Below are 14304 nucleotides of genomic sequence, written 5' to 3'. Positions count from 1 at the left end.
GCATGCTCCTTGGAGCACTAGCAGGTGATTAGCATAAAATGACACATTGGGTGTATCAATAGGACAGAGAGCCTTTGACATAATAAATTGCCTGGAAAAGCTCAGACTCTGAAAAATCTATAAATTATGCTTGCATAGGAGGAATTAATTCTCCTTTGAGATATATTTTATATAGTCAGATGATTCAAATAAGAAAGCTGATGCATTAGCATATCACATGATTAACAAAGTTTGTTTGAGCAAAGATATTAGTCTCCATCTGTAGTAAAGACAGACAAGAAATCTTAATTATAGGCAAATAGAGGAGTTCAGAAACCATTCCTTGACTCTCCTAGACTGACCTGATATGGTCTTTGTCTCACCTATCTTTTCAAATATTTATATTTCAGAGACAATAACTTAACAATATTTTAAAACGATTAAATTATTCAGTTATTCATAGTTACATTCTTTAGTCTTGCCTTTGTAAATTGTGCAAAATATGGCAAGGAGGGTCTTAGGGACCTGTGAATACCTAGTTAAATCAGTGTTGAAGAACATCATGGCTGTTCCTAATTCTCATTCTTTTTCTGTTTACGTTTTCATTGTCAATCTTTGTCAATTGTCAATCATTGTCAGTTTTCACTATCCTTCACTATTTTCTTTCCTTATTTCTATGGAAAAGTTGGGGGCAACTATTCCTTCTTCAAATTTTTAATCAGCTTTTCTGCATGGGATTTTTTTCCTCTTGCATTAATCTTTCTTCTCTTGCTTCTTTCTCTTCTTCTTTATCTGTTTTTTGACAGTATGACAGGTCTTAAGTTTTCTTTTCTTTAACTTTGTTTGCTGGTACAAATTACTCCCAATTTATTTTCTTCATATTCTTGCCTATATTTCTTTTTTATTCTTCATTTTTCATCTTGTTGATTTTTTTTCATTATAATTTCTTCTTTCCATCTCTTATTTACTAGTTGGTAATATCAGTATATTATAAGCCATCAGTGCAGGGCATAATCAGGATTGAATCTAATTTTAATATCTTGTTCACAGGGGATTGGTAATGGTTGTTTGGTAGGGCTAGCGATATTGGATGAATAAAGCTCAGGGAACCTGTGCTGGCTATTAAGAAAATACAGGGAACATCTATGAAAAAATAAAAACAGTAAAGGTCTATGTCTCATTCATACAATAAATGAAATGAAGTGTTTATATAAGTATATACTTGTGTAGCTGGAGACTTCCTGGACAAAATAAAGATTAGGATAATAATGATGATAAAATTGTTACATTACTTGTCACTCAAAGATTGTAGAATCCTGCATATTCATATTAGAGAAACAAAAAGTTGGAAGGGACCTGGAGGTCCTTTTGTCCAATGCCCTTTGCCCAAGAATCACCTAGAATCAGACATTGCAAGATCCCCTTGAGCCTTTTCTTCTTCAGGCTAAATACTCCCAGCTCTCTGAGTCTTCCTTCATGCAAGAGCTGCTCTAGTCCCTTAGACATCTTGTTGTCCCTTTGATCATCTTTGATGATCAATATGATGATGATCGTCATCATATTCTGGCCAGAGTTTTAATTGCTTTGTGCTGGACATAGGGCAAAGCATACAAAGAACCGTGCAGAAAAAAAGACAAATAAACCCTGGAGTCCAGCAGTTAATCTAAATCTAAAGACTCTACAAAATAACAGAGATATTAAATGTGTGTGGATTTCTTTGAAATTTAAAAAGTGCATGCCTGGGGAATGTCATGTTACTTAAATCATGTTCATGAAAATCATGTTTGGACTTCTTAGTATTCACTGCATAAAGTGAACTGGATTATCTCATGTACCCAAAACGCTTAATCCAGAAATTCAGACAGTGTTGACACTTGGGAGTCTGAAATACAGATCTTTAAGAGCAATTTGATGATGGCTGTTTGATTAATGTGAATTCCTTTTAAAGCTATCAATATGTTGTTTGAACTGTTCCTTATCATCATGGAGAGGCTTTGAAGCATGAGAGCTTTAGAGCTGAAACCTTTGATAGAACCTGTGATACAGAATATGAAACTTTGCCAGGAGAACTGTGAAGACTTTGCTTACATTTGCTTATGTACTTAATATCCTGATATGTTCCTGCTCGCACAGCTGTTGTGATGACATTAATGTGTTTCTTTGGTCTTGAAACAGGCTGATAAATGCATTCCAAAGCTGAATGAAGGTGATCAGATAGTATTAATTAATGGCCGAGATATCTCAGAGCACACGCATGACCAGGTGGTCATGTTCATAAAAGCCAGCAGAGAATCTCACACAAGAGAGCTTGCACTTTTGGTCAGGAGGAAAGGTAACTGGGCTAATTTTATTCACTTCTAATGTTTTTGAGACTGTTGCTCTTATGCTTGGTGATGTACCCTCTTTTGTTTGCATAAACATGTTCTCAGTGCATTTGGAATAGATCTGTGCCAAGAGTAGGTCTCACTAAATTTGAATTAGCAGTACACGTAGTTTAAATTATATAGGTTCTTACCACTGCAACAAAGAATCTAGCAAGTTAGAATTTCTTATTTTTTGGTCTGAAAATCTGTGAGAATAAATAGTCCCTTGAAAAAGTTTTTTTTGGTCATGTGGGGTGTTGGGTTTTATTGTAAATAAAGCATAATTCTAAAACCCCCCCAATTGCAGATTCGCAAAAACTCATGTGCTGTTCCCCTGCACAATTATGTGATGAAACAAGTCAAATAAACTGCTCCTCACCTAATTCTTAGAGTAGACATATTGTGACAATACTGAGATAAACTTCTGCTGGTTGCTTGCAGAACTGCTGCCTGCAAAGAGGAGACAATCTTTGAAATATGCAGGGTCTTAAGCCTGTATGTTTAAAAATGTAAAACTCATCCAGCTTGGCATTGCTTGCTCCATATTTAAACAGCTGTAGATCCCAAGAGCTTTCAGATGATGTCAAACTCATAAGTGGTTATTTGCTTTCCTTAAAAGCTATGGTAAGACATTAGCACACACAATTACACAGTTTCTGATTGCATGAAGACATAAAAATCTGAAGGGATTAGGCATTACTAGGAAACAGGAGGCAATAAAACCGTCTAAGTGATATGTACTTCTGTGACATTGGCTTTATTGAAAACGTCTTGTGTTTCTAAGAAGATAGAGGGGCTCTTTATTTTATTTTCCACTGGCTTTATGCAGTATTTAGTTTTCCCTTAATTTTTAGTCCCCTTCCAACTTGCAGATAAGAGAAATTTGCTTTTATGTAAAGATGACCTGTGGCCCCGTACCAGTCATTTTTTATAGGCATGAGCATAACCAGCTCCCCATCCTCTGAAGTTTGGCAGGTATGAACTGTTCCCATCACTTCAGAGGATAACCACAGCTGGACATGTCTGGTGATACAATACATTTCATAGGGACAGAACTGCTATACAGATTACTCCACATTAATGTTTGTCATATTCTTCAATAGCAAGGAATGTTGTAGAAAATGGACTAAGAATTCTTTTTAACTTTAGTTAGTTCCTTTGGTGTTAGCATAAGAAACTACAAAAGCTAATTGTGTCTTCTCTAATGGCAAAGGAGTGTGATGAAGGGATTTTTGCCTTTGTTTTGCTGTTGGAGGTCCAAACTGATACAAGTTTCTTGTAGAGATATTCCACTAATTATGATCTACACTTTTTTAGATAAAACTCCCTTGTTTTTTACCATGGTGGATGTTGTGTTTCATTAGCCTATTTAACAGTTCATTAGGTAAGACAAGGTTGCAAAAACCTCCTTGTGCTAGGAATTCAAATTCTTTGCCTTCATAAATGGGCATTTGGAGTTTCAATTTCAGATAGGTCTTAGGGACAGTGTACTCTCTATAGTTTCTACAGTAATATAGTACAGAAAGAAATATGATTAAATGTGTTGCTATTTGCTTTTCTGAGGTTTTGCCAACCCTGTTATTTCAAGCTGGAAATGTTAAAAACACATTAATGCTTTATGTAATGGATTATAACTTCATACACATCTTTCAGTAGTTAAACAGTTTGTGGAGCCCATATCAGAAGATGAAGCTGATTCCCACACTCTGCCAGAATCTATTCTTCCTGTCTGTTCTGAATATGGTGGTGATACACTGGAGGAGTCTATGGAGCAGCTAAGAAGAGGATTAGAAAGTGGGACAGTCCTTATTCAGTTTGAGGTAGGTAATACTCAACTCCAGAATGCTGTTAGTGTAGAACAATAGCTGTAATCAGTGAGTAATGGAGGGGTTGTAATTATTTGCAAATCTCATTGTTTCTGTTCAATCTTATCTCAGGAGAGCAGCAAGCTGACTTGCCCATCAGTTTCACACTTCACTACTTAGAATAGGGAAGATCGAGTTTTAAGTCTTACACAAAATACCATCTGCTGTGAAAAATGTATTTAAATTAATATGTTTCTGGCTCAAGTACCCAAAGTTCACTAAATCAGTATTTTTTTACAGTTGTTTGATTGAGTAGAGTCGTGGGATTTTGACAGAGGTCAGTCTTGTACTTGTTTCCTTTTCTATGTTCTTCAATGTGTTAGCAAGGAAGATCATAGAAAACTAGCTAATAAAATGTTTCATATTTTACTAAATTAGTTCCTTCAGTGTTAGTATAAGAAATTTCAAAGGATAATTCATCTGCTTCTCTAATGGCAATGAGTGCAGTATGTGTGTTTGTGGTTGCTCTACTGTTATAGATTCAAACATTTGTAGTAGCTCTGACCAAACCTTAGTTTATTTTGGTTTTTAAAATTGGCATTGAGTTCTGGAGTAACCATATTTTTTTCCTTTACTGATATTTTTTTCCTTTACTGTTATTTTTTTTTAAAGCTGGAAAATGTAATGGTAATGGCTGAAGAGTTGTGGTATTGTTTATTGCATAACCACTCTTTTTGTGAGGTTTCCTTTCTTTCTATGATTTCTGAGAATTAAAATTCCCCTGATTTAAAGGAATTATAGACAATAGTTCATAACTGCTTTCCAAAATCCACAGTACTGAATGCAATGCAGCAGTTGGCTATTGAAGCAGTAGCTCAAAAATGTAAACTCACCTTTCAATACCTTCTTAATTGTCAAATTTGTGCACAAGTTTCCTGTAGTGATCTTCATAGGATATTTGATCCTATATTTTATCATTTTTATGGCATTGTTTATAAAAGGATTTTACAGAAAAATTGCAAAAGCTTTTTGGAATCTAATAAGCTAGGGGTGCAGCTTAGTGATCCTTTTGCTTCAAGTTTGTTGTTTAGTGATCTTCAGAAGCAGAGGCAATGGCAGTGTCTCCTCATCAGCTTTGGTGACTCAAACTCTTTATTCTCTTTAGTAAAATAGTAAAAAATTAGCCAGTAGACTGTGAATAATCAAGTTTTTCAGAATATCTTCATTTAGTCAGAATTTAAGAAGTCTGTCAATAGCAAATGACTGTTTGCCAGGCAACAGTGAAGCTCAAGAATGGTTATTTGACTTTAAATTATTCTTCCTCGTCTTCCTAAAAAAGGCAGAAATTGCAACCTGGCTGTAGTAAAGTGGAACTTGACTTACAGCAGATAGAAGCTTTTCCATTACATATATTATCAAGTCCTCTTCTCACATGGCTTGTTTACGTTGTGTAAGTTGAAAAGTGTAGTGATCTGTGAATACAGAGTTTTACGGTCCAACAAATCTCAGTAGAATAAATATTTTTGTGTGTTGCTTTTTTTCTCTCGACCAGAAGTAGGGGATTTTAGCCTCCTATTTGTTTCATTCCATTTAATATATGGAACAATATTCAAAATCTTCATCAAACATGTCAGTTCATATATAATGAACTCTTTGGTAAGTGTTCAGTGAAGGATGTAAAACTCGGGCACAGCCAGATTAATAACTCAGCTGTAAGGTGCTTTCATGTATATTTTATACACAAAAGCTATAGTTGTATAATTACAGTTTTTGTGGGTTTGGTTGTGTTGTTTTGCTTGTTTCCCCTCTGTACCTTTTTTTTATCTTGTTTGATATACATAGAAGCAAAAATCATTAGGGTTTGAAAAGACCTCCAAGATCATAGAGCCCAACCATTAACCTTACACTAACTTCAAAATTTTGGTTATACACACAATATACATACCCCATTTCATATGTCCATTTACTCCAGATCAAGTCTGCAACAGAGGGGTTGGCCCAAAAGCAAAGTCACATGTTAAGAGATTGTGATACATTGAAGTTGTGTTTTTTTAGGTACTTGCAGAATTGAAATGGATACATAAACTTCTCTGATTTTTTTTGTACTATAGTTGATTCCAGAGAATAAATCTGCAGGTATTTTTTTGTTCTGATGCCATTCACTGCTCCCTTGTTCCACCCTCAACCAATGGTTGTCCTTCTGGTCTGCAGTTTTAAAAACAAAAGGCAAACTTGCAGAGCAATGGTTTATATCGATGATGCTCACATGCTATTTTTGCTTTATTCCTATAAATTCTTCTAGCTATCCTGATGGGCTAGCAATAACAGAAATTCTGGTCATATTAAATACAAAAACCTCTCAAGTGAATTTTGCAGAAGGAAGGAAAAACATAAAGAAAATATGGAATTTTTTTTCAGTCTATGTATTTTTGTGTGAATGTAGTGTGTGTAATCACATAATCACATCCCTCAAAATCCTATAATTTTTCATTCTACTTTGCAGCAACTTTATAGAAAGAAACCAGGATTGGCTGTTACATGTGCAAAGGTACCTCAGAATATGGACAAGAATAGATACAAAGATGTTCTACCTTGTGAGTCTAAAGTACAGTTTCTGCCTATTTTGCTTTTTAAAACTGCTGTATTGGACTTGCTGATTAAAGATTTCATTATATAATTGAAGTCATGTAATTGGTCATTTTATTTTCTAAAAGGTAATTTATTCTGTTTGTATTCTGCTGTTTGTGTTTCTGCAAGTCCTCAGGTTTTTTTTAACTTAATAGAGGGGAAGTATGTCTCTTAATTGCTAATTTTATTCCCTCTTTCTTTTGTGTGTGCAGATGATGCCACAAGGATAATATTGCAAGGAGATGAAGATTACATTAATGCAAATTATGTGAATGTAAGTCATACAGAGACCTGCACTTACTCACTTTCTATATTACTAAAGCAGAAAAAAATTGGCTTTTTTAGGGATATTTTGTTTTAATTTGGGGGATTTGTAAATGTGAAAGATGTAAAATTTCATAACCTAAAAAATAGTGTCTGTTGTGAAACAAGTGACCATCCTAATACACAGTGGGTGCTACCATGTAGTGATATACTGTGATATGTGCAGAGTCTGTAACCTGTAAAAATTGTTTTATTTTTCCATATGCTTCCGCAGCTGAGGTTGTCTCCATAAAACTAAGCCTTTTTTCCCTCTAGAACCACTTAAGACCTAACAGCTATGCTATGGAGATCCAGAAGATAAACTAGGGCCTTGATTTCTCTAATCAATCAATTGTAGGCTGGGAGTCAGGGAAAAAATGGGGAAAATGTGTATATATTTCTGCCAGATACATAAGCTAAGTGCCTAAATCAGAGCCAATTATTAACTTCCTGTGTTTAGTATCAGACTATAAGCAGCTTTTGCTATACCTTTGGTGTATGCACCCTGACATCATTACTTACTAAATATTAAAGAAAATTTAGAAAGCTTTGCAATTTCAAGCTTTCAAGTACATTTTCACTCTTAATCTCCTTCTCATAGTTCAGCATGAAGGACTATAGAATCTGTGCTTTGCATCTGTTCTAAATTAATGATTTAAAAGTTTTTCACATAACAAATTGTAATCTTGATTGTCTTATTATTTAGCTTTTTGCCTTTATCTTCCCTCAAAACTTCCTTGAATGAAATGCAAAAGTTAAAAAAGTACTTGATTGGTGAGAGTGAACTTAACACAGGATTTTTCTTTCCCTCTGTAGATGGAAATTCCTTCTGCTGGCATTGTGAACCGGTACATTGCTACTCAGGGGCCTCTTCCACACACATGTGCACACTTCTGGCAAGTAGTCTGGGATCACAAATTATCGCTGATCATCATGCTAACAACACTCACCGAACGAGGACGGGTAAGTGCCCAGGTCCCTTGTATGCTGAAAAATGTACTGTACCTTTGAAATTTTTCCATTGTTATGGTTAAAAAACCCTAAAAGAGGCCAACTTACTCTGTTGAATTATTCTTCTGAGGGCCAGGCTTTTTGAATTACTTAGAGCAGATAGTCCTCAATTTGCTTTTTGTTATGCTGCTTTGCAAACAAACCAGCTGTGTGATAAACAGAAATCACTATCTTCACTCTGTTGTGCTGATCAGACAGGTGCTATGTGCTGTTGTTTTTCTTCCTGACTATTGGCCTCCATGTGGCAGTTTCTCTCCAAAAAATTCAGCAAATGTCTAGAAGGATTGAGTGGGTTGTGCAAACCTTGTAGTCTAGCTGTAAAAAGGAGTCTGCCGTTGTGATATTTACTAGTGGTCAGACTTTAGCTTGTTTATTTTCATTTACATCTCAGGTTCCTTCCTAGAATTGCTCTGATAATTATTTTAATTATATTTAGATAAATTATGTCTCTCCTTGAATTTTGGAATAGCACAGTAAAAATCTGGTGTATTTTGATTTAATTTGTCCTTTGTAGTTTTAAAGACCAAGTTTTTAGATTAAATGGGAAGGTATTGGTTTTAAAGTTTTAGAAGCTGAAAACTCAGCAGTCGGATTTTTTAAGAGGTGGAGAAGGTGGTGACTCCTGTATGCCTTCACTGTAGCCTTTTTCTGTATTTAGTTTATGATCTGTCCTACATTATCAAATTTATCTGGCATCTCAGTCAAAACCCAGTGTTTTTAGAAAGCAAGGGAGCGAGTATTTTAGGGCTTAAACAGCATAAAGAATGAGATATAAGGAAGTACACATAAGCAACAATCAGGTTCTAAACATGGTCACATTATGTAGCTGCTCATGGAAGCAGACATTATTGAACATCACCTGACATGGAAATGCTCCCTTCATCTTTTGATTTGTATTGTTGTATTCATTTCTTTGTATTGAGGAGGAACACAGATTAGTAATAGCCTGGAGTTCATACAGTTAGTTGGAAACTTCAAGGCAATTGTTGATAGCTTCTAATCATCCTTCTGGTACCTTTGTACACCAGACACATTTATGAGTTTTGTTTGCTTTCAGAAATTATTTAGATTTGCCCAGTTTGTGGGTGAACTTTCAGGCATAGAAAAAGATGTAGATTCTTGTCAAGAATATCCCCACTGACAAATGCCTAACGTTTTCCTAGTTCCTGGAGGTTTTACATTCCAGACTATCTCTTTCCAATGATCTTAAGATTTGTATGATTTTTTTTCTCCATAGTAATGTTCATTTTTTTCAGAAATGAATACATTATTTTGGCTTAAATTTGAAGGAGAAAGTAGTTAAGATAAATTACCACAATGAAACTTTCAGGCATAATGGTTATAATTTGACTTTCAAGCCTCTGAAAATTGAGCTCTATTAAAGGTAAAATTGAGAAATTTAACTTTCCAAAAATTCCATCTCATGCTACTCTATATCAATTTAAAAGTTACAGACAAAAACAACTTTGTGCAGGTTGCAGTGTCACATCAAAGTTTTAATAATTTCTACAAGTGGAGATTCCACATTCTCATAGGGCTTCTTGTTTCTATGTTTTTCCTTTTTTGTGGAATTTTTTTGCCAGCATCTAGTCAGAATTTCCCTTGTTGCTTCTTTCCAGTTGCCTCTTGTCCTTATATTGTTCACTTTCAGGAAAAGTGTGTTCAGCCTTTGCTGTAACCTGCTATTAGAGGGCTAAAGTTAGTTTCAAATTTAACCCCTGCACTTCTTTTTTTTAAGACAGCAAAAATCCATCTTTATTCTCCCACATTATGCCTTGAGAAGTCATTCTTGCAATTTCAGATAAGCAGCAGACAAAGCATCATGCATCCAATTTACCTGAATATTTATTATATATCACTAAAACAGAAGTTTATGAAAAACTTAGCCTAATTTGTCCTGTTACTTTTCAATTTGGATGGAAAAAAATCTAACCAGCAGACTAAAACAGATTTTGTACTACTCCTTGAATTCCCTGAACCCCAACACAAGAAAGAAGGCTAGAAACAGAAGGGCTTGTATACAAGAGTCTTGACACGTGCCTAATTTTCTTTACAGACCAAATGTCATCAGTATTGGCCTGATCCACCAGATGTAATGGAATATGGCTGCTTCCGTGTCAGGTGCCACTCTGAAGACTGCACAATTGCTTATGTTGTCAGAGAAATGGTCATTACAAACATTGAGGTAAATGCTCCTTGCCTTTAATTATCCCCAAACAAGCTGAATGGATGCATTTATAGATGAGTAGATAAAGACTGTGTTTGGCAAATGTATATGTGTATATCTCTGGGTTTGGATATGGTGTGTGTCTATGTACACACAGACACACACATTTTTTAAAATAGAATATGTGTAAATTATATGGATCAACATGGTATGATTATTTCTTTAGAGCTTCTTCAAAGACACACTTTCTGAAGTTCTATAATACATTATGCTGTACAGGTACTGCAATAAGCATCATAAGGATGTTTAGTGCTTTTCTTTAAGCAGTTTTGCAATCACTGACTCTTCATAAGTACTTTGATTTATAAAGAGAGTTTTTTTCCTAAGTAACTCTGCTCTTCCAAGGATGAAATATGGGTCACTTGGTTAATAGCACATGCAGCTAGAACAGCTAATAAAGAAGTGAAGCATAATAAAATTGTTTTGAGAGAAGATGCAGAATCTCACCAGTTACTTTTCATTAGTCTTTAGTCAGATTTTAAAAATAAATGTGTTCAATTTATGAAAAATACTTATATTCTATAACTCCTAATATTTTCACACTAATATCTAGGGAGTTAGAAAGCAAAGAGAAGGCAAAACACAGCATATTATCTTGTGTCGTGAAATCCGTGTTCAGGTCACATCTGGACTTTCCACAACCTGAATTGTAGGGGTTGAAGTTTGATTTTTGTTTCTAAGTTGACCTGCATTTCTTACACTTTTCCCTTCTTCCCTTCCTTCCTCTTTTCCAGAATTCCATGGCCATAGGTATTTTCTAAAAAGATTAAGGATTTATGCTATCATAAGATGTGTAAGAAATCACTGTATACTGACCAAAGGCTCATTTTTAGTCAGTCTTTTAGACTTCTGTATAGTTAAGTAGCTTTTCCTGTTACCAGAATTGCTAGTAGTAATAGTAAGTAGTAAGCAAGGAAGAGGCAAGATCTGTTTTAAAATATAATATTTAATCAATGTTCTTACAGCAAGATGACCAAACCTTTAGTCTCATACAGTTGTAACTTGACATTCTCTCACTTGACAGTGCATCCAAATTTGCTTTAATGTGATTAAGTTTTCCTTTGTAGTCATAAACATGTGAGATGTCAGATGTCAGTACTTAAGGGCTTTTCAGTTAAGACAGTTTACAGTACTTCTGCTCTAGATATGAGAAACCGCCCAGTCAGGGAGCAGCATGATAATTGTTTCTGTATTTTGGCCAATTACTCTGTATTGATAAACCTGAATGTCAGCACAGAGGAAATTAACCTCATGAAAGTAGTATTGCAACTCTATGTACCCAAAGTTTTAGTCCTTTTCACTCAAATTATTTATTTGTAACCTTTCTAAATCTGATGAAATGAAGAAAGGTTTAATTTTCTGCCTTTTCTTTTCAAGACCAAGATTGAAAGCTATACTGTAGCACTAAGTTTGGGGATTTTGGGGGTTGGATGAAGATTTTTATTTTTTAAAAAAACGTTCAGAACACTTTGGGGACCAGAACAAACAGACCAAAGGAAAGAAATCATGTAGTGAGAGTTCAGAGCTCATCACACTGCACTATTTTGTAAATTGAGATACGTCTTCCTTTATGATCTTTGACAAAATAGCGTAAGAAGCCTGAAACAAATTTTTGTTTCCCTTAAGACAAATGCCTCAATGTATGATTAGGCATTAAATCTTACTGGTTTTGAAACATAAAGAGCCAAATAACAAAAGTGAGAAATGTTATGGCAATTATGTACAGGAGCATAATAATGTATGAACAGTTGTCCAAGAAATGACAAATGCCACTTGCCAGAGTATCTACTCTTTAGAAACAGGGCTTTAACCCTGGGCATTCAGACTCAGCTTTCAAGGTATGTTTGTGAAGCTCACTGGCAAAGAGCACACCTTTTCCTGCTTAGAAGACTAAAAGACCATTTCAGGGTTAATGTAGTTCTACATTGTGATTTTTTTTTTTTGGTCTCATTATTGAAGATTATGTTATAACTTCTGCAAAAAGGGACATTAACTGAGACATTGAAATGCAAAATCAATTGTTTGGTTTCAACATAAGTAAGAATTAAGGTTGACATTTCAAGTTTAAATTTCCTACTTTCTATATGGCTATTATGATTCTAAGTTCTGTGTGTTGATTTTCTGAAGAGCACACAAATCTTTTATTAATCAGGGAGAGTCTGTCATTTAAGGAGAATGAAACGAGGAAGTTTGCCTTTTGATGTGATTATAATAAGCAAGACTGCAAACTGTAGAAGGATGAAGATTGGATACTTTTGTGGCTGAAGGTCTTGACAGTACAGCTGTATTGCAAGTGTGAGAGCAGCCATTTGAAGCACTACCTGTGACAGCCCTATTCTTTGTCAGGAGTTTCAGCCCCAATGACAGACTCACTGGAAAAGATCATGTGCTTCTGAGCAAAATCTAGGATATTAGCTCAACCACAATATAGGTATCTTGAATTTGCCCAGGAGGGGTAGGGACAAGTACATAGTTTTGTTGGAGATTTTTTTGCCGAACAGCTTTGCTGTAATGACAGCGAAGAAGCACAATAACAAAGAGCTGGTGATGTCTTGCACCTCTGTAGAGGTGTAAGACTAACATGATGCCTTATACCTCTGTAGCTCCTTACTAAGTGAATGTGAATCAATGGCATGAAGAAGCTAAATGTTGGCCAAAGGGCTGACAATAAACTGGGCAAATTACATAATCCTGAAGTGTCATTGGAGTCTGTTTGGGCTAATTTTTTTGAATCCATAATTTTTAAACAGATTTGGAGAAATACCAAATACATTAATTCCATTAAAATCAGTCCACATGAATGCAAAAAAAAAAAAAAAAAAACCATTACGCCTTGGAATAGCAAGGTGTACAAGGTCAAGTTAAGAAAAAATAGCAACCAAGCCATAAGCAGCTGTTGCTGTCTCTCTAAGGCTCATAAAACAGGACTAATAAAGCCAGATTTTTATGAAGAAAAATTATGCATTTATTAGTCATTAGGATGACTGTCATTGAAAACCTCAGTGCTAAAAGAAAAAATTGTGGAAAAGATTTAAACTGAGTTGCAGAGAATAGTGGTTTAATGAATAACTTGAATATGAGAAGTTAGCTCTTATTTTCCATTATCAGGTTTGTATAAAGAGCAAGATCTGAGAGGAACAGTGTTTAAAAATAAGTATTGCTAACAGAACATATACTGTAGGGCTACTTATGGAACCAGTAACTACAATTCTAGCAGTTTTTTTTTCATGTAGAAGTTCTAGATTTTAGCAACTATAATGGTCTTTTAATGTAAGTTATTTCCATGTGGGGTGTTTGGCTGACATTTTCTGTATTTAAAAACTGACTTTCACTAGATTTGAAGAGAATATGTTTTTTAAAAAGCCAAAAACCTTGCTAAAAATAGCTTTAAAAATGTGGACTTTCTCAGAGTATTGCTTTGACATTTTCTACATGAGAGGAAAACTTAGACATGGAAAAACTAATTCTAACATAAACAAATATATTTACTGTTTACATCAGCTTTAAATTGCTAGTAAAACATAAAGTGTTTTAAAATACTTGTGTATTTTGGAAAGCACGTGGCAGAATAGTTAAATTTCAGCATTTTGAATCATCTCATAAGAGCTCAAAAGAATCAAAACTGATCATGTTGAAGCACAAATAGTTGGAAGGTTACACTGAGGCTTGAGGCATACCTGGAATAATTAACAAACCTGTATTGGTCTCTAAGGATGATTAGGGCACAAAACAGAAATTGAAGATACTTACACCAAAAGCAGCAGCTTTGAGGACTAAGTGCATGTTCTTTGTGTATTCTCACTCTGAGTAAGTCTTATGTAACGTACTTTTTGTACCTAATGTCTCTAAACTATTTAACTAAATGCAGCTCACTCTATTTGAGCCTGAAGTACTGATAAATAAAAATTACATCAGCTCTTTCCTTTGTTCTAAGCTTTTAAAATTACTTTTTGCTTCTACAGATCACTGTCAGTGTTTCTCAGGTGTG

The 14304-nt window shown here is 34.8% G+C and overlaps 1 protein-coding gene across 2 annotated transcripts in view; it reads left to right on the top strand.

Moving 5' to 3' along the window:
• The window catches only part of PTPN3 (protein tyrosine phosphatase non-receptor type 3), a 90313-nt gene that overhangs the window by 65862 nt on the left and 10147 nt on the right, over nt 1-14304 (top strand). For both annotated transcript variants that reach the window (XM_053959324.1, XM_053959316.1), the window contains exons 18-23: nt 2155-2311; nt 3996-4162; nt 6651-6741; nt 6988-7049; nt 7895-8041; nt 10146-10274. In XM_053959324.1, the coding sequence (XP_053815299.1) occupies nt 2155-2311; nt 3996-4162; nt 6651-6741; nt 6988-7049; nt 7895-8041; nt 10146-10274 (753 nt within the window). The remainder of the gene's footprint in view (nt 1-2154; nt 2312-3995; nt 4163-6650; nt 6742-6987; nt 7050-7894; nt 8042-10145; nt 10275-14304) is intronic.

This window comes from Vidua chalybeata, chromosome 1 (assembly GCF_026979565.1).
Source record: "Vidua chalybeata isolate OUT-0048 chromosome 1, bVidCha1 merged haplotype, whole genome shotgun sequence".
In the NCBI taxonomy this organism is placed as follows: Eukaryota; Metazoa; Chordata; class Aves; order Passeriformes; family Viduidae; genus Vidua; species Vidua chalybeata.
This window is presented reverse-complemented; position numbering and strand designations above follow the sequence as displayed.